Genomic DNA, 17807 nt, shown 5'->3' on the forward strand with positions numbered 1-17807 from the left:
CTCCAGACTAACAAGATCAGTTCCCCTAGAGAAAATGCAAGTTTTGAAGGGTGAACTCTCTGGTTCTGTAATTGGGGATGCCAATCTCTAGGTTGGGACTGGAGATCCCCTAGAATTACATTGTGCAACCCTGTCGTTGTGTCCTTCTGGTTGTTCCAGGGCAGGGGTGGCCAAACTGTGGCTCTCCAGGTGTCCATGGACTACATTTCCCATTAGCTCCTTCCAGCCTCTGCCATCAGTTAAGGAATGGTGGCCTCTAAACTGGAGTCTCTCAGCCCCACCTCTCTCACAGGGTGTCTGTTATGGGGAGATGAAGGACTTCCCTTCTTTCCAGCCCCGCCTGCTGGAAACCAACCCGACTGCCACTTACTAACAGGTTACTAACAGGTTACTAACAGGTTACTAATATGACACGATTAATTTTGCTTATATATTCCTACAGCTCCACCCTACAGAGATCAAAATTGGTGCTGTCCTTACAGCTCCCTCCCTCCCTCCGCGGACGCTAGCCACATTCCTCTCATTAGGCTGATGCTGTAATGATGGAGGATCCCCAGGTCCCACCTGGAGATTGGCATCCAGAATTCTCCTTAAAAAGCATCCGTTTTCTCAAGGGAAACTGATCTTGTTAGTCTAGAGTCATAATGCTAGAGGGTCTGCGGATCACACCTGAAGATTGGCATCCCCAATAACATTACCAGATATTTCTACCTAAAAACCATCTATTTTCTCGAGGGGAACTGATTTTTTAAATCTCAAACTGTAATTCTAGATCTCCAGTTCCCACCTGGAGATTGGCATCCCCAATTACAGTCCTGGAGAGTTCTCCCTTCAAAACATCCGTTTTCTCAAAAGGAACGGATCTCTTGGGACTGGAGCTGTAATGGTACTGGATCTCCAGTTTCTACCTGGAGATTGGCATCCACAATTAAATTACCAGATATTTTTACCTCAAAAGCATCTATATTCTTAAGAGGAACTTATTTCTTTAATTTCGAACTATAATTCTAGGGGTTCTTCAGGTCCCATCTGGAGATTGGCATCCCCAATTACAGTACGAATGAGTTCTCCCTTCAAATCATCCATTTTCTCAAAGGTAACTGATATCTCTAGGCTGAAGCTGTCATGATAATGGATCTCCAGGTCCCAGTGCCAGAGAGTTCTCTCTAGAATGAATGTCTTCTCTAGGGGAATTTATCTCTTTAGGCTATAGATGTAATTCTAGGGCAATGGTTCTCAGCCTTCCTAATGCCACGACCCTTTAATACAGTTCCTCATGTTGTGGTGACCCCCAACCATAAAATTATGCAAGTGTTCTTTCACAGACATTAAACCAAAACTGACCAATAGCATGAAGATCCATTGTTCATGATCGTATATAAATGTTTTTTTTTCAGAGGTGCTGCTGGAGGAGCTGGCAGCCAAGTGCAGGCGCCTTTATGAGGAGTGGCAACAGAGGCAGCGCCCCCCCTCCTCCCGGCCAAGCTGCTCACCCTCCAGCAAGCCCTGGGAAAGGGTCGTTCAATCCCCAAAGGGGTCAAGACCCCCAGGTTGAGAACCACTGTTCTAGGCCATCTCCAGGTCCCACCTGGAGATTGGCATTCCCAATTACAGTGCTAGAGAGTTCTCCCTAAAAAGTATGCGTTTTCTAAAGTGGAACTGATCTCATTAGCATGGAGCTGAAATGCTAGAGGTTCACCTGGAATTCTCCAGGTCCCACCTCCAGTTACAGTGACAGATAGTTCTACCTAAAAAGCATCCATTTTTTCTCAAGGGAATATGATCTTGTTAGTCTGGAGCTGTAATCTTGGGGGATATCCAGTTTCTCAAGGGAATTGAACTCTTCAGGCTAGAGCTGCAATTCTAGGGCATCTACAGGTCCCATCTGGAGATTGGCATGCCCAATTACCACCCCAGAGACTTCTCCCTAAAGCGCATCTGTTTTCTCAAGGGGAACTGATCTCGTTAGGCTGAAGCTGTAATTTTAGGGGCTCTCCAGTTCCCACCTGGAGATTGACATCCCCATTACAGTGCCACCAAGTTCACCCTAAAAAGCATCCGTTTTCTTTAGGGAACGGATCTCTTGGAGCTGTAATGTTAGTGGTTCCCCAGGTCCTACCTGGAATTCGGCAACCCCAATTACAGTGACACAGAGTTCTACCTAAAAAGCATCCATTTTCTCTAGGGAAACTGATCTTGTTAGTCTGAAGCTGTAATTTTAGGGAATCTCCCTTTCCCACCTGGAGATTGGCACCCCCAATTAGTGCCAGCTAGTTCTCCCTTCAAATCATGTTTTCTCTAGGGCAGCGGTTCTCAACCTGGGGTCGTGGCAAGAGCGGTGGCGGAGTATGTGCATGCGTGCTGACATGTGTGCACATGCACACCTCCGTGTCTGCGCATCTGTGAGCGCGCACAAGCAAGTGTCCATGCCGCCGATGCCCCACCCCTCACTGCGCGGTGGCGGTTGAGAACTGCTGTTCTAGGGGAACGCTGGCTGCACTCTGATTGGCCCTGCCCTCCCTGGACGCTAGCCCCATTCCTCTCGGACACGACAGAGAGAGATACATGAGCCCTCGTTCCCTCCTGCTGCAAGGTAGACAGAGAGAGATACAGAGAGAGCTGCCCCAAACTGCACACCAGCCCTCCTTCTCTTCTAATTACCGGCTATGCCTTCTGCTGGGAGGCACACCAAGAGAAGGCAGCGAGAAAGGCACACAGAGAGAGATCTGTACCTCCTGGTGTCCCCTGGGTCCTTGAGCTCATTGCATTCCTGCTTGCACTGGGCTTCCTTGCTAGTGGATACATAAAGGCAGAAACCCTTCAGGCAACTGAGCAACCACTCAAGTCAGCGTTATGACCAGAATATTTACACGTTTTATTAAATCTTTACAATCAGCAATTTATAATCAAGTACACAATTTTATATTCAAGGACTATGTACACTTTTTAACCCACACTTTTACATCACAGTACAGAGTTGCCCTTAGAATTATTGTACACACATAAAATCAACGGACGCTAAACCCCAACGACAGTAGTGTTACAGCACCCCTTATTACATTTTTCATAAATTACATCATAAGAAAATAGACAGCTGTAAGTCGGGCTGGTAAAAAGTCTTATAAAATCTGGATGTAATGGTATGCATTCACAGAATGTTTCCTCCATTGTCCTGCCCAGCTCTCCTTCCAAGCCTGCTATTTGTCTCCGAATCAGAGGAGGAATTCAGATAGAACAACAGAGAGATCCTGGCCAGAGACTAACCTGTTAATTAATGTGCCTGCTCCAACCATTCTTTCTCCATGGATGGGCCTCTCCTACCTGGTACAGGAATGCTTATCCGAAGGAGGGTTCCCACTGCGATATGAAGCTATTAACTCATGGGTATGTAACCTCTCTCCCCAAACCAGTTTGCAAATCCAGTTGATATAATGTAAACCTCTTTAATTGTCGTCATCAAAACGTGCTTATGGCTGTGATGAAGAACTTCAACTAAGATAACAAGAAGGGCAACCTATATCTGAGGTAGACCACGACCTTTCAGATTCTCCTCTCAAAGCATCCCTGGATCCACAAGCAAAACACAAGCCGGTAGGCAAATATTTAATGCCAAATGTCTAATACGGATTTGTGTAGGTTATGGACTATAAAGCAGGTAGTGCAAAATTCTTAATTTGTCTGTTGGAAGAACACCATCTCCGGCAACTGCTCTGCAAAGGTGGCTTGATCCTTTCCAAAATGCTTCGTGAAGATGTAAAAGGATCAGAGAATTGCCTTAACCAGATACACCAAGTAAGCAATTTTTATTGAAGGACAAGGAAAAAAAAAAAGAAATAGTGCCAGGATGGCGTGAGATGGCTTAGATTACGGTTAAATATTACAACTTTCACTAGTGGCCGTAGCCCTTTGACATGAAGGAGCCCCGTTTGTTTATTTACAAGTCTAATTCAAATATGCTGTGTTTTATAAGCTCAACCTCATTGCAGACACATGGCCAAAACACACACACATGCACACGCACACACACCCCTACCTCTACTCCTAGATCTGGGTCCAAATTAATAAAGGACACTTTAGAGAGAGGTCTCTACCCAAATTCCCTGAAGGAATCTCTCTCACCCTATAAAAAAATCAAGCATGAACTTAATTTTCTGCTGGATAATTCGCCAACAATGAATCTCCCAACCCTACCTTGTGTGCAAAAAAGAAGAAAACATTTGAGAAAAATTTAGAAGGACACTTATTCACTAGTCGTCCAGAAGTCACCAACATCTGTAGAAGGGCCTCGTCAAGCTGCCATGTTTGCTCTCAGAGAGGTGCCTGTAGGCTTTTAAAGTTATGTTCTGCACAGCCATTCCTTTCTAGGTTAGATCCTGTCTTTTATTACAAGGATGTATAACTGATAAACGTGTTTACCAGCAGAACAGGATGTCCTTCAGTCTGCAACACTGCCCCCACCCCCAAAGAACCACAAACATAAAGGCTAACACATACTAGTGTGCCCAAACATACACAACCTATGACACACACAAAGGGGAAGTAAAAGTCATCCTGCACCCCGGCCAATGGGTCCACTAGGGAAAGATAGCAGAGAAAAGATTTAGCCCTCTTCTCCAGAGCTGTCCAGTTTGCATTCTTCCATACCAATGTGTAGTTACCATTCACTTTTCAGGGAAAGTAAAGCACTACATTGGAAGATGCCATCATGGTCCTCCCAAACCGTCCCTCTCCTACCAAGAATCATGTCGTGGCAAGAAACTGATCCAATAGGTCCTCGCAGTAATAGAGGCCCTCCCTTTGCTTTGATCCCGCCTCTCAAGAGTGTTTAACTTCCCAGTAAACGTTAGCTATACATCAGGTAGCTGGGCTTCATAAAGCAGAACTCGCACATATTCGCTCAGCAGAAAAGCCGCTGGAAACTACCCAAAGGCAAACCACTTTGATTCGGATTCTAAACAGTGTGTGGCAAGAGATGAGATCCGTGTTAACGCCATTCGCTTTTCTGTCCTGGTGGGGAGTAGGGGGTTGTTACTGCTACAGTTGGGTTTTTAAAAGGGTCCTAATTTGGAGTGAGACTTTTGTGAAACATGATTGCTGTCCCACTGAAAGCTACTGCAATTCTAAAGGAATCGGAGACAAACTAGCCTGCCCTAGGATTCACACTGCACCATGGAGCCATGGCTTCCGGGGAAGGCTGCTGCTAAGATACTGGCCTTTGTGCTGGGGGTGGGGTGGGGGAGCGGACAACACATTATGTACAGTCGCAGGGAATGGTCTTGCTGCAAAGCGAAGTAAAGCAAAAAAAAAAAAAAAAAAAAGGCAAGCCAAGTGAAAGTCATTCTGTCCTAAGTACTAACCCATTTACTAAACCTTTCTGAAACTTAGCAAGGATGCTAATCGTGGCTGATTTTTAGCTTAGCATTCATCATGGTCATTCCAAAATCAGGCGGGGGGGGGGGGGGAGAAAGAGGCCCCATTACCCTGATTCAATTTTCAAAATTATCCGTGAATTTTCTTTCTTGCTAACAAAGCTTTGGTTTACAGGCTATCATGACTTGTCCTAGGAACTCCCTCCCCCCAAACACACACGGATGCCCCGCCAATCCAAGCTGTCTTGGTCATTTCTCAAAGTAACAAATGGAAGAAGTGATAAAACAGGTACTACAGCACACTCGCCATACATACTAAGTGGCACAGGGCAAACCGCAGCTGCCTGTTGCTCTGCCCTTGTAATTGAAAGGCACAACCACCTGAAGTCCCTTCGCCCAGGTATCCACAAAGGCTCTAATGGAGAGACAGTATTGACCCCTTGCAATGGCATCTGCCCAGCGGCCAGCCTGCGGCTCTCCTGTGCTGGGATGCCGTGCCCGTGACTCGCTGTTCCAGACCCGGTGGCCGCATTAATTCCATTGCATTCGTTCACTGCCTGCCTTCCGCAGCGAAGACAAGCTAACTGGCAGCAACCTGGAACCCAGGAGGAAACCAAATCATTCCCTGAATGAACCTCCTGCATTACAGCACCATGCAAAGGAACCCTGCAAAATGGGTCAATTGCACATTCCCATTAAAAAAAAAACAGGAAAAATTAAAAACAAAAAACAAATTAACACATGCTGGCTTTTGCCAATAAAAACCTGGTTGCTTATCACAATACTGAACAATCCTTTCATTTGTTGTTGTTTTTCCAGATATTAGGTCCCTACTGTCCTCCGGAGTACTGTTGAATAGTCCCGCAATAAAGTTATTTGAAGTTATAGCTCATCTTTTTCCATCATTTCAAAAGCTTCTATGTCTTCGTTCCAATCTGCTAATATTGATTCCATGGACTGGCCTTTAGTATCCCAAGTCTGGCTGGGACTGGAGTCTGATTCTGTCTTTGATTGTTCCTCGGGGTACTCCTCTTGTTCTGAAATTTGACTGCTAGTTGCTTCCTGGGGCTTGGGGACACAAGAATCCTGGTTTTCGAGAGAAAAACTGTTTTCACCTGACTCTGTAGGTGGACTCAAGCCACCTCCTCTTCCTTCTTCAGAAGAATGACTGTCCAAGTTCAGATCTGTGGCGATTTCTTCTGACCTCTGGTTATGGGAATCATTCTCAGAAGACTTCTGATCCAGGCTCTCCATTTCCAAATCTTAAAGAGAAAGGGGGGAACCACACATCATTTTCTCCCATCTTTTTAAAGTATCAAATAAAGCTGCCATCAATGAATTCCACACAGTGGCTTTGCACAGCTCCCAACAAAAATGTTTAGTAAACAGGTTTAGAAAGACACCATAATTTGGGAGGGGGTAAATGTTGCAAAGGAAATGAATACAAAACCCATGGCCTCTGTTCTATGCTTAGGGAAGGATCTAATGTCTGGGCAATTAGTGGGCCTGAATTTCTAAGCGTTGATATTCTTGTTTACACTGAGCATTTATATTTCCACAGAAACTTCAGCCTATGGTCAATCTACAGGCATTCTGTCAAGCAGAGCTGCCCAGTACCAGCTTTTATCTGTAAGCTGAGGCCAGCAGCTTTTAACCTTAACACGAGGAGCCTCTTGTGGCGCAGAGTGGTAAGGCAGCAGACATGCAGTCTGAAAGCTCTGCCCATGAGGCTGGGAGTTCCATCCCAGCAGCCGGCTCAAGGTTGACTCAGCCTTCCATCCTTCTGAGGTCTGTAAAAATGAGTACCCAGCTTGCTGGGGGGTAAATGGTAATGACTGGGGAAGGCACTGGCAAACCACCCCATATTGAGTCTGCCATGAAAATCCTAGAGGGCATCACCCCAAGGGTCAGACATAACCCAGTACTTGCACAGGGGATACCTTTACCTTTAGCAGCTTGGTAGTCTGCTGAGGAATGTCTGTGTATTACACAGGATCCTGAAGCATGCTCTGTCTAGGACAGGGATAGCGACTGGCACCTTCCCTACCCTGCACACATGCCAATAATGGCTCACCTGATGATTTCTCGTGGCTCTCCAGGCCGGATCCCTGCCCAAGTAGCTGAGGTACTGGCAGCCCTCCTGGGCCCCGTGGTAAAGGAGAACGACACACAGGCAGGCATTATGCCCGTCATTGCCTCCTAAACCTTCAGAACCACCAGCCAAGTCCTTGAAATGCTGCTTGGGTATGGCTTGCTGCAAGAGTCAAGGACAACTCTCATCCTCCATCCACTCCCACCCCAAGGACAGTGGCCCTTTCCCAGGTCAACAACGCTTAGACCAAAAAAGGTTGCCTACCCCGATCTGGGATCTAGCTACTCTCTTGCACAAACAGAGTGCACCTTCAAATTGCCCAACATACAAACTGTAGATGCAAACTGTGGAGTAAGAGGGGCAACTGTTTTAATGGGAAGTCTTTGGTCAACAGAAGCCTTGTGGCCCCTTCAGAAGCTAGCAAAAGTTTATTCCAGCATCAGCTTGATTGCATCTGAGGTACTCCATGAAAGCGAAAGTCTTGAATAAAGGTTTAGGCTTTTCAAGTTCCCAAGGACTCCCGTTTATTCTTTTGCTACAACGCCCCTTTGGAAGTACAGGGAGTAGGGTCGTGCGCTTCGGCACGGTTTGGCCACCTCGGTGATCACTGAAGCCTGAAGCAGCGCGTAGGAGGCCAGCGCCACAGTGCGGACACAAGGGGCAGCGGCACACCAGCCAGTGGCAGCACGCAGGTGCAGAGCTTTGCGCCTGCGTGTGGCCGCTGGCTGGCGCACCACCGCCCCTCCTCTCCATGCCAAAGCGCACAACCTTAACAGGGAGCCTACACAGTCCCCTACTCAACTCCTTGAGTAGCCTGAAAAAGCTTCCAAGGATCTCTGAAATGCACAGTTTAAAAACCTCTGCCGTACATACCTCTCCTGTGTAGTAACAGAACCTTGGGCTTAGGTTTCATTGCTAAGTTGATTGATCTGAATCCAAGTTCAGGTTTTTTTTTTTAAGGAAAACGTACCAGCATAAAGAGGACAGTATTAAAAAAATTCTTGGCAAAAGTGTATAGATCCATTTCATACTTACTGCTATCAATAATGTAGTTTGGAATCATTTTATCTTTAAATATAGTTGCTGATATTCCAACGGTAGCACAGGGAGAAGGGGAAAAAGCACATATGCATTTTACATCCATAAACCCACTAGCTTACATTGGTAATTAAATTAACAGTAGTTCTATGAGGAAATAACATTTTGAAAAGCTCTGGCAGACAGAGGCCATGTCCACCCAGGGGCAAGTCCCCGCATCAGCATTCTTAAGGAATCAAACAATGCAAAACTTTCCGCACAAAATTTCACCTTCCTGGAATTTCCTGCCCCCTTACCCCAGTTTGTGAACCCTCCCTTACAGCAGGGGTAGTCAATGCATTCGCTGGCAGGGGCTCATGGGAACTGTAGTCCATGGACATCTGGAGGACCACAGGTTGACTACCCCTGCCTTACAGCAATGCTTTTTTCCCCTTCAGGTCTTAACTCGCAGTTTTCCAGTGAGCAATTCCTGGATTCAGATTTGGCTTCCTGTCGCACTGACATTCTGTCTCGTGACTTACGTGCATTCACCCTGCCTATTGCCCCCACCCAAGTTGTCCCCGAGACGTCTGCCATTTTTTAAACAATATGGATTACGCTACAACACAATTTTTCCAATTAATATATAGTAGATGTTATAACATTGGGAGAAAATGGGCAGAGAATGAAGTTTTTGGTTGACGGGTAGGTTTGCTTCTTCATCCTCTCCCTGACCCCCTTCTCTTTCTTTACAATTCCTGGTGTGTTTTTTTTTGTTGTTGTTTACAATTTCACGATGTTATAACATTACTGTATATGCTGAAAAAAGGTTCTGTACATGACAATACTGCTCCTCCGACCCCCATGGAAACCCAAGAACATTTCTCCACTGCAATCCAGGCATTGGCTTACATAGCATGACCCCCTGGAAGGCCAGAGAAACTGGAGTCTGTGTGTGTGTGTGTGTGGGGGGGGGATAAATGCCCAACTTTCTGACACTCCCCGAAGCTAATCCCTGTGTTGCTGCTGGGACTTAGTAAGAACTAAGCATCGACATTTTGATCCACACCCCATCCTCTCACTCTGCAGGCTCCCCCATCAGTAACAAAGCCCCCAGCTTCCCCAGGGAGGGAGCGATAAGATCCTATTCCCTCCTCCTTTTCTCCTTCCTTCTGCTACCCGTTGGAATTTAGACAGTAAAGCTCACTGAACAATGACATGATATAACCTGCGACACAGTATATTCCTTACCCCTGTCCTTTGCTTTATCGGACAGCAGTACTTCTACCGCTTCGTATTCTTGGATGGCGTCAAGGATAATACTGCCTTCCTTGTGGAAGAGGAACAGCATGGGGATGGTGATGTCGTCCGTGTTCTTGCCATCTCCGGCCATTTGGAAGAGGGGGGCCGTGTCGCTGCTGCTGCCCTCGTTGTCGTCTGCTCAGCACACAGGAATCACAAGCAAGAGGACCGATTATTTATGCCACTGGCACCCACCAAATCCTGACTGGTCATTGTTCACCTCTGAAAAGCTGCAGCCTGAAGCAGCCGTTTTCTGTCTCTCTGTTCATGTTGGGCTGGGTGGATCCTGTTTTGACGGGTCCACAGAACCCAAGAAGAGCTCCTCAAAGGGCCATGGGCCCAAAAAATGTCAAGAATGGCTGACCTAAAGGACTGGTCTTAGTGCTACATTAAATCACGTCATACCAGCAATTTGATCCCCGGCCCCCAATATTAGAATTCAAATTATTTCCTTTTTAGACCAACAATAGTAGCACCGTTTGGAACACAGAACTACCGCTGTACCTTTGTGCCCTTAATAGAAAGCCTTGGGAGGGGAATCTGGGGGATCAGTACAACATGCACCATTAATTCATCTCGCTGAACAAGTAGGTGAAACATGTTCTGCCCACCTTCAGTACGAACATGAAACATTAATTCATCTCACTGAACAAGTAGGTGAAACATGTTTTCCCCACTTTTTAAAAAGAGCCCAAGGTGCAGTTAGTTGACAGCCTAGAATCCCTTTGTGGATACAGTTTATGAATCTGATAGCCTAGAACAAGTTTTCTGAGGAATCTGATAGCCTAGAACAAGGGTTTCTTGGCAACCCTGGGAGTGTTCCCCAAATGGGTGGGAGTTAATTTTTTAATGTAGTTTTAAAATTTGTTAACCATTTATTGGGTGATATGTCCATATATGGTCATGTCAACTTGTGTGCCCCCCCAATGGCCAATAATGGGCCTGGAGGGGATGGGAAGGGGAGGGGCCCTGGGTGGGCACATACACAGCTATGCTTCCCAACCTTATACCGAATGACCATGCCACTTCTGGGGTCCCTCGAAGCCTGAAGAATGCTCCAGGGGTTTCTCAACAGTAATGAAGTTGAGAAGGGCTGGCCTAGAATAATCATCCAATTGTGGTGGAGCTGAATCTGAAAGTGCGCCCACTCTCAAGACACAGCTCAAAGTTACTGTAATGTCCAGAGAAGCTCTAGCATTTAGATAATTCACTGGCCAGTGTCTAATGAACTGTGAAATCAACTCCTTAAGCTCTAGGGAGCTGATGTAACTAAGCTGCTGTTCATTAAAGAACATGGAAGCAGCATTAGTCACAGCTGTTTCCTGGAGCCAAAGGATCACCTGAAAGCCAAATCCTGGTGCCACAAAGTCAGTGCAGATAAACACTGAATGGAGTTTCACTGAATGGAGCCACTAAAAAAATGTCCTCTTGTCACTCAGGATGGAATAGGCTGCAGCATCTACCTGAGAATTCATTTTAAAACTGCTTGAGAGCGTGATTCATGCTTGGCTGACTTCAAAAGAGAACACTTGCAATCACTTCCTACAGTTTTCTGGATTGTTGTACTTGCCAATAACGATGCCGCCTATGGCCCCGGCTTTTTGGATGTGCCGAGCCTTTTCAGCAAACATGCACTGTCCTCTTTGCATCAAAGCAATTTTCTCCTTCAGGGCTTCAGGATTGGTGATCTCAGAGCATCCATTATAAGGTTTACTGACTGCAACAAATCCTCTTGTCTGTTGGGGAGACACAAGTATTCCATATACAGTTTTCAAGCTTCTAGACAGTTTGTCATTCTTCTCAGGGTATCACTGAAAGCAGCATGCCAGGAAAGGAGGAGGAGGAGGTTTTACACCCAAAGGAGTCTCAAAGCAGCTAGCAAACACCTTTCCCTTCCTCCCCCTGAGTGACCTTGAGCTAAGGGAGCGGTGACTAGCTCAAGGTCACCCAGCTGGCTGCATGTGGAGAAATGGGGAATCAAGCCCAGTGTGACTGACAATGCAAAATGTAATACAATTTGATTCAATTGTTGGAAAACTTCTCTGTTCAAAATACAGATGCAAATGGGTGAGGCCTGAGTTCTCCACGTGCTGCGGAAACCTCTTCCTTTTCCATCATCTAACGTCCACTAGTCCAGCAAGGGACTGTTTTATTGATGCAAACTGTGTATACATGTGCTATATGTTTAATCTCCCCGGCCAAATCTCAAAGTCTGGGCTGGGAAATGAAACACAATGAAAGACATCTTGCCAATCAGGTGCTCAGGAGGGGTCTGGACTGAGTCACACGCCATGCTCACCCCCCAACAGCCTTGGCACAGAATTTCAGCTTTTAAGGACTCTCTGTAGGATTATGGCCAAAACATGGATTATACACTTGCCCACAGCTATTACTTTTAATGGCCACTGTCTGCTATTGTATTTGCTTTAGCTGCTATGCTATGAACTCCCCCTCCTCTCCCCCTTTTAAACGCAGTGTCCCCCTTGGGACTTCTTTCCTGTCTAAGGCTAAACTCGCTTCATCGTAAAAACCCGACAAGGCAGGAAAAGTACAGCAGCGTTGAAGACGGGCAGGTAAGGCCTGTTTTCCTCCCATAGTTCTCCCCGAAGGAAGTTCACTGCACTGCAAATGATTTTAGACACAACGGCTCATTCGACAAACCACCCACCTACAGGAGCCTCAACTCAGCATTACGATAAGCAAACTCAAGAAAACAAGACGGTTTTAATACTGGTTGCCAAGGATTTCATTGTCATGCCTGCTCATCTCCACAAAAATGGGGTGCAGGGCCAAAACCTGGGAGGGAATAATTCTGACCCTACTTGAATTGGCTATCTCCAATCCACAGCCAACTAAAGGAATCAAAATGAACCAAGGACTCCATTAGTTTTGCATCTTCTTCCCTCACGTACCAGAAAGGATATATATAAAAGCAAGAAGGCCCGTTGGCGTTCGTTCCTTAAGGCAGGGGTAGTCAACCTGTGGTCCTCCAGATGTCCTCCAGACTACATTTCCCATGAGCCCCTGCCAGCAAACGCTGAAAATGCAAACGCTGGCAGGGGCTTGTGGGAATTGTAGTCTATGGACATCTGGAGGACCACAGGTTGACTACCCCTGCCTTAAGGTATGCATGAAAATAGTTCATGCAGAAATGTGATTCAATATCGCTTAGCCCTGGACCGGGATACCCAGCCAACCTGGGTGGCTGCAGGTTTCAAAGCTTCCTCCAGAGGGAGAAAAAATCACAGTTATTGCAAAGGTCTCTTTCGAGATTAAAGATGCTCCAAGGTGTGAGACAGGCCTCTCCAGCAAAGGAGGCAGATGTTAAATGCCTTTCTTCTCCTCCTCAACCTTCCCACTAGATTAGGGACTTGACTGCTTTCTGGCAGAGGACTAATCCACATCTCCTAAGCAAACGTTAATACAACTCTGCTCACCACCTCTTACAACAATTAGCAGTAGTATACTGCAGGGTGGGGTGAAGCAGGCTGTGGTACAGATAGTTTTCATTGCAAGCTAATCAATACGGTTTTCAATGAGAATCTTTGTGTTTTTAGACGTATCTTTTTTGGTGTAGTCCACTGAGTGTTTTTTGGCCTTGTTCTGTATGCCTAACCCCACAGCATGCAGATAAATAGTGAAGCGGCCACTGTTTATTGGTCCGGAGACAGTGAAGTTTCCTCTGGGCTCCTTGCCTTGAATCTGTTCACTCCCGAGTTAAGAGCGAGCCATTCCAAAGTTACTTTGAGAGATCAGCTGTCATCTTGATTCAGGGGCAGTTTTGTATCCCCACCCACCCAATTTAATTTAAATAATCTCTATTATCAAAAGAGTTTTCCATCATGATGGCAAAGTAACAGAGACAGACAGACTGTACGCACCCCTGATTTGTGTTTGGAAAGGTCCGTTCCAAATTGCGCAGGCCCAGCTGTCAACACCACTCTGCCAAAGAATGGGTGGGAAACAATCTGAACCGCACGGGGAGGTAGCTGCTGTTCTTTCTGCTGCTGACTGGACAGCTCAATCATTTCCTGCATGAACCGCAGGCCGTCTTCTGCATCGAGGGCGCTCGCCGCCTAACAAAAAAGCCAACCAAGCACTTTCTCATGTCTTCAAACAACCCAAGTGCAAGTTAACAGACCTTTTACCCACTTCACTTTAGTGCTGCTAACCAAATTTAACCACGGCTAAGACCCAAAAGTGTTTCAGACTAATTACTTCCTTTAAACAAATCCATCGGAAGCAGGGAGTATACAGAAGGTTAATTAAAATTGCCTGTTTCGTTATTTGCCTGTATTTCCCAAGTGTATCATGGTGAACCATTAGAATCTGAATGGAACCAGCTTTGCAATCTTACTGAAATGCTTTTGTTTGTCCCCAGAATATTCACACTTGACTGACCAGGAGAGAGAGAGTATCACTCCCCGTTGCCTGTTTTGTTTTGTAACATCCAGGCTTAGGTGGCATTATCTCACTTGCTTAGTATTCAAAGTAAACATCTGCAAATCAATGTCCTCCTACGCCCACCATGAAGAATTTTGGTGTTTTCATCTCTCTGCTTGTCCAAGATGAACGCCACACAACAAAAAGAGGGTCCTTACTTGGATAGCATGTTGCACCAGTTGGACTCTTCCATCCTTGAGGTGAATCAAGCTGACTCCCATCTTCTTCAGGATCTCCAAATGCTCAGGATTGCTGGCCATGAAATCCCTAGCTCTCAGCGGTGGCTTTGGTCCACTGCCCAAGCTCTCCTCCCTGCAAGAGAGGACACTGGTCATATTTTTAAACTATCAAATGACCGCGTATCACGTACCTGCGGGGTGGGCACAACTACAGCCATACATGCAGGGCCAACAGAAGCCATCAAAAGCTGAATGGGCGGATAAAAAGCATTGGATGCGCTCAGGCTGAAAATGCACTCTGGTGTGTTTCTCAGCATTCCTCCTAAACCATTCAAGTCTTGTTTTTTGACTGAAGTGGCACTCCCCACTGGATTGCCCAGGCATGTCAGAGGGCCAGATTTTGATTCTTCCTCACTGGATTCCATGTCATGCTTGCCTCCCCTCCCAACACAGCTCAAAACCACTTGGTCCATTCTATTGTCAATATTCTCTTTCATACACTTCCCCTCTTACTTCTGTACTGTGCCTCTCCCTAATTCCCAAGATATTCACTACCCAGCATTCTGGACCTGTTCAGGTTTCTTATGCTGCTCAGGTCTTGCCCAGAGCCTTGTGTCAGAGCTTTATCTTCAGCCTCACCACTGCCACAAACTCATTTTATTTTTGCCTCTATCCCACCAAATCCTCCCATTGCTTTAAGCATTCCTCTTTATTTATTCCACACAATGACGCCAGCTACTGTTCAGTCTTCAATCTCTTTACTTAGGCTAGATTTAAAAGGTGACACCACACACACACACAAAAGCTTACCCACGTGGCATTGCACGTGTAGTTCAGCTGGCTGCCATACCTATGTGTGAAACAACTAGCATCCATAACATGACCCACTGGCGCACCAGGTGTACAGTACATGGGCAACTATTAGACATGTATTTGTAAAAGGATGCTGGCCAGGTGGAATGCCGAACAGGTACATTTCTCTGACAAGCATGGCTGTATTTAATCAGACCTTAATTTTCGCCCCTGTCCCTTATGGTCAATCTCTCATTTCTACCATCTGGGCAAGTTCTTTGGAGTGGAGTCATCTCCCATATTACAATCATGCACAGCAGAAGTAATGCAGAAGCAGGAGGCGGGGAAAAGTTAAATGAACACACAGTCTTTTTCTTTCTTGAAACAGGCAACTGCTTTTAATAAACTCAAAGAAGGATCTCCTAGTTGGCTTCTTAAATCGATTTCTGCACAAGTCATTTTTGTTACCAGTGAGCAGAAGTCAGCCTCCTTTCTCGTGCAGGGCTAGCACAAACTTGCGTCGATAAAAAAAAAGAATGCAGTCAAGAGATGTATGCAAAAGCAAGCAAGCGGATCAAATCAACAAAATCAGCTCGCTGTACATTTCTTTTTAATCACACGCGCACGTGCACACATTCAGGGGTACAAAAGATATAGAATTAAACATCTTACGCTCGAGATACACCCCTAGGACAGCTCTTGTCTACCACATTTTTCAGAGGTTCCCTGATGTTCTGAGCATACATGGGGTCATTTGGAAACAGAATCTGGGTGTTGGGGCACGTCCAGTCAAAGTTACTATCATCCAGTTCAGTGTATTCTGTAGTCTACAAAGGAAAGAGGGCAGGTGGCATTTGTTCAAGGTCGTATTTTCTCGGCCAGAAGCCATCCCAACAGGCAAGCCTGAACAATTACACTCCAAGTACATGGATAAGCAGCTTAAGCACAAAAAGATAAAGTGCTCAGCCATTCATAAATAATGGCGCTTACCTGCACAAATTCATAAGCAACAAACAGCAAACTCTTTGGATAGCCACAGAAGTCTTTCTTCAAGATATAAGCTTTTCTGTGCCAAGCACACTTCCTTCAGCTATATCTGGAGAAGTGTGCATGCATGCTAAAGTTAACCCCTCGAATAAAGACTTTGGTGATCTTAAAAGTGCTGCTGGACTTGAACTTTGTTCTGCTGCTTCAGACCCACAGGGCTATCCCACCTGAACGTGTGTCCTCAGATGCATCCAAAAGATTCCATCAAGGGGAAGGGGAATCGCAGATGCTTGAAGCAACTCTCACCACAATAAGGCCATGGGGGTTTGATGATATGCCCTCCCTCCAACACACAACCAATGGCAGATGCTAGGCTCCCAATGCTTAGAATTGATTAAGGAGGTCGTTTTCTTGAACCATGTTGAAAAAACTCAAAGTACAAATGAATGAGCAAAGTGCAGCAGAAAAAGGAGTCAGGAAAAATGCCAGGGAAGGGGCTTGCCGTAGCCTACCCTGGATATACAACAACAGAATTCAGAGCACTCTGGGACTTCCGGACAGGGCTAGGTTGTGTATTCACACTGGGGTGCAGCCTACCCCCATCCCACCAAACCTCTAAGGAATCTATTTATTAAACTGTTTATACCACCCACTTCCTTCTGGCTCAAGCCTGGAGTGTGTGCTTTGCAAGACAACCCACTTAACCTGGAGGAAGGTTGGGTCCACCCTGTTTACGCATTACGGGAATCTGCTGCTCAGTTCAACATGTATCTGCCGTAATGTCTTTAGGTGCATTTTTCAAAACGTGGCTCTCTCACTATGCATGCTTGCCCTTCCGGGAGCTAGATTTCCACAGCATGTTTCGGTGATGGTGGTGGAGGGGGAGACGATGACTTGCAATTGTCTCAAGTATAATACAGAAGAAGCCGGCCCGCCCATCTCTTCCAGGCGGCACCTGTGTCTGAGTCCAAGTCATGTGCTAGAAATTCAAGGTGACAATTGCAATCTGTCACAATTTCCATTAAAGCTGTTTCCTGAACGTTCTGGGTCTGGTCCTTATCCAGCAACCATTGCCTATGGGCTCAACATACCCTTGTCCCTCTCTCATCCACCATCAGGAAGGTGACTTACTCAGGAGGGCAGGGTGAGGATTCAGGAAGCACCCTTGGCTTCCCATTCCTAATAACGGACCAGAGTGTTGTGGTGCCTGCAAGCATCCAAGATGTTGGGGGAGGGGGGAGATCTCTGGGCTGACCCTTTGGATTTCTGCAGCTGCAACTGCGCAGAAATGGATCCCACCCTCCGATTTTACCATCTTGCCCTTTAAACGTTAAAGAGATTTAAGTTTCGAAAGCGACACTTACGACGTTTTTTCTGGGGGCTGTTTGGTTTGTAGTAGACAGCCACAGAGGTAGCAAATGAGCCTCAGTAGTAAAGATATAGTTTTCTATATCAAAAGTCAGGTCTTCCTTATCGGCAAAGAGCAGGTATAAGTATTTAAACATCTCCGCCAAGAAGAAAGAGTCCATCCTAGGAAGAGAAGTAGGAACATATTCTGAATATCAACTCGGAAGCAACAGAGGGAGCAAAATTGCAGGAGGATACTTTTGAATGAACAAAGCACCA

At 46.0% G+C, this 17807-nt stretch overlaps 1 protein-coding gene across 2 annotated transcripts in view; it reads right to left on the minus strand.

The window, feature by feature from the left end:
* Nucleotides 1-2851: 2851 nt before the first annotated feature.
* The window catches only part of EDEM3 (ER degradation enhancing alpha-mannosidase like protein 3), a 42744-nt gene continuing 27788 nt past the window's right edge, over nucleotides 2852-17807 (minus strand). Inside the window, exons 14-21 of one of the 2 annotated variants that reach the window (XM_077332648.1) lie at nucleotides 17546-17711; nucleotides 15867-16021; nucleotides 14382-14535; nucleotides 13662-13856; nucleotides 11351-11516; nucleotides 9730-9915; nucleotides 8497-8544; nucleotides 2852-6631 (exon numbers count right to left, since the gene is read on the minus strand). In XM_077332648.1, the coding sequence (XP_077188763.1) occupies nucleotides 6252-6631; nucleotides 8497-8544; nucleotides 9730-9915; nucleotides 11351-11516; nucleotides 13662-13856; nucleotides 14382-14535; nucleotides 15867-16021; nucleotides 17546-17711 (1450 nt within the window). In that variant the 3' untranslated portion in view covers nucleotides 2852-6251. The remainder of the gene's footprint in view (nucleotides 6632-8496; nucleotides 8545-9729; nucleotides 9916-11350; nucleotides 11517-13661; nucleotides 13857-14381; nucleotides 14536-15866; nucleotides 16022-17545; nucleotides 17712-17807) is intronic. The other variant, XM_077332649.1, reaches the window with a different exon arrangement.

This window comes from Paroedura picta, chromosome 4, assembly GCF_049243985.1.
Source record: "Paroedura picta isolate Pp20150507F chromosome 4, Ppicta_v3.0, whole genome shotgun sequence".
Lineage (NCBI taxonomy): Eukaryota > Metazoa > Chordata > Lepidosauria > Squamata > Gekkonidae > Paroedura > Paroedura picta.